The sequence below is a fragment of the Bombus pyrosoma genome, unplaced genomic scaffold, assembly GCF_014825855.1.
Source record: "Bombus pyrosoma isolate SC7728 unplaced genomic scaffold, ASM1482585v1 HiC_scaffold_207, whole genome shotgun sequence".
Classification (NCBI taxonomy): domain Eukaryota; kingdom Metazoa; phylum Arthropoda; class Insecta; order Hymenoptera; family Apidae; genus Bombus; species Bombus pyrosoma.
In genome coordinates, this window is record NW_025217037.1 from 383 (window position 1) to 2,553 (window position 2,171).

At 38.5% G+C, this 2,171-nt stretch overlaps 1 protein-coding gene across 6 annotated transcripts; it reads right to left on the bottom strand.

The window, feature by feature from the left end:
• Nucleotides 1-342: 342 nt before the first annotated feature.
• Nucleotides 343-1,876, bottom strand: LOC122577387. 6 transcript variants are annotated; one of them, XR_006320249.1, is made up of 4 exons: nucleotides 1,570-1,872; nucleotides 984-1,312; nucleotides 821-893; nucleotides 343-735 (listed from the first exon to the last, which is right to left on the bottom strand). XR_006320249.1 is itself a non-coding variant. In XM_043748679.1 (4 exons), the coding sequence occupies exons 1-3, from the start codon at nucleotides 1,636-1,638 to the stop codon at nucleotides 987-989; spliced, it is 291 nt and encodes a 96-aa protein (XP_043604614.1). In that variant the 5' UTR covers nucleotides 1,639-1,876; the 3' UTR covers nucleotides 343-893; nucleotides 984-986. The 6 variants fall into 6 exon arrangements, 5 of the variants coding, with proteins under 5 accessions (XP_043604614.1, XP_043604613.1, XP_043604611.1 ...); XM_043748679.1 differs by having other exon boundaries at nucleotides 343-893; nucleotides 984-1,172; nucleotides 1,262-1,312; nucleotides 1,585-1,876; XM_043748678.1 differs by having other exon boundaries at nucleotides 343-893; nucleotides 984-1,172; nucleotides 1,262-1,312; nucleotides 1,570-1,876.
• Between the last annotated feature and the right edge of the window lie 295 nt (nucleotides 1,877-2,171).

Sequence of the window (2,171 nt, forward strand, 5' to 3'; positions counted from 1 at the left end):
TGAAACGAACCTTCGCTATGGTTAGACTTTGTCATTATGCAATAGAGAAGATGTTGACTAATGCAAACACGATTGTTACAGATATCGACAAATAGCCGTGGTAATTAGATACTCGAGATGCTAGTGGCAATGATTCTAGGTTCGATAACGAATCCACGGTCAACAGGATAACTCTTTATTAAACGTAAAATACTTCAACACGCAAACACGTTTAATGGGATGCTCTGTATATACTTCTCGATGTGTAACTCTTCAAGGCGATCGCACGAATAATCAACTGATGGAATTCTTTCCAGACTTTTCGATTGCGTTCGTTTGTTATATATTGGTCCGAAGCTTCGAGAAGGTTCCAATCGCCGTTGCTAGGCAATCTTTGCTTGGAGTTTGATTGTTAATACAACGTGTGTCCCATTATATCGACATTCCCGAGGAAAATGTCCATCCCGTGACCGCGGCTACGTTCGGCGACTAGTTGTGTCGCCTCGAACCCAATCCTACTATCACAAGTCTCGAACAAATACAATGAATGACAATTGTTTAATTACGGCTATAGTAGAATCTGGATTACAATATTACGGGATTTTCCCATAGTTCAAAAGGGGAGGCTCCAGTGTCCTTCCATCTCCGACATATATATAAATTAGCATCGAACATAATCAACACAAATGTCACACGATTCTTCGTTCTTGCCTGCACCATCTGGGACCACTCACACATTTTGGAACCCGTCTTCCTCTTGCGCCGAAACAACACATGTAGTAAATAAAAGATGAATGACACAAGACAAATTAAAAATAATAAAACAAAACAAAGTACGCACTGGGACAATCTGCATAAGGAACCTTTGACGAAGACACCTCCGCATTCATCATTTAAATCATAATCACCAAGACCTACACCGGAAAACAATAAATCAAACCAAACACTGGAGACAACAATCAGATGGAAATATTAACCAAATGAGTAAAATAACGTCAAGACACATTTCACGAAGTCTCTCCATATACTGGGAGCATACAGCAGAGAAGATTGCTCCGACCAGAAGAGCGGTAACACAGGAGAACATCCAGGACTCCGGCAGAAGTCTCCTCAGGGAAGTGAGCCTTCGCACATTCATCTGTATCATCTTCACGAGCCATCCACACATTTTTGGAATCTCTTCTCCTCTTGTGCTAAAACAATACATACAAGACCAGGCAGACAAACGGACGAAACACCATAGGAAAGAGGACGAAGTTAAAATAAATAAAATAATACATACTTGTACAGGTTGGACAAACACAGGTACTTCCATGTCCATAATCAACATAACCTGCACCCACAGAGGAAAACATTAAAACCTACTATGAATCGAAAGAAATGTAAACTATTACATAAAGACGATCAAATGGATGAAATACCATAAGGAACCACTAAAATACCGAACAAACTTAAAATAAATAAAATAAATACTAAGAATAATTTATTCGATCTACAATATCGAACTAAACCGTCAAACCAAGCATTACCACGCACAAACACGCATCACTTCACATCATTTTTATGGAAAATACATATATCTAAACTTACTATTAAACAAAATACCTTATGGGAGACACACGTTCCCACAGGCATCAGTAGGAAAGGTTCCAGAAGCATCGCAGACGCAATTTCAGCAATAGACGAAACCAGAACAATATCCAAAATCGTACTTTGAATGTTCCCATCAGCACCAAAAAAGAATATGAGAAATCAAGACATCAGCGATCACCAAAATCCACGTTCTCTCACGTACGCTGGCAGACACCCCAAAACTGCAGCATTGCGATACCCACAGGAGCCAACTGTCATGTGACTATTGCCCCGTGGGGGATTTAGTTATAAATAAGCCTAGTAACATAGAAAAAGTTCCTTAGTTACAGTTTATTATCCGAAGTGTTACACCATCACTCTGTTAGTTTGATTTTCAAATAATTGTTTCAATCAAAATTTGTAAGTGTCGACAACAAGTAAAAGTTCTTAGTTACCTGTTGATTGTCTGCAGTGTTCATACCGTCACTCTGTTTGATTTTCAAATAATTGTTTGGATCAAAAACAAGTTAGTAAAAATTTTATAAGTATTAACAAGCGAATTACCATCTCGCCAATCAAAGTGTTTATATCGTCGTTCTGTCAGTTTAAATAATTGTCTC

Coding starts and splice junctions, on each gene's coding strand:
- LOC122577387 (XM_043748674.1), bottom strand. CDS start 1,638: ATGCTTCTGGAACCTTTCCTACTGATGCCTGTGGGAACGTGTGTCTCC. Junction 1,313..1,569: donor ATAAGGTATTTTGTTTAATA/GTAAGTTTAGAT, acceptor CTGTGGGTGCAG/GTTATGTTGATTATGGACAT.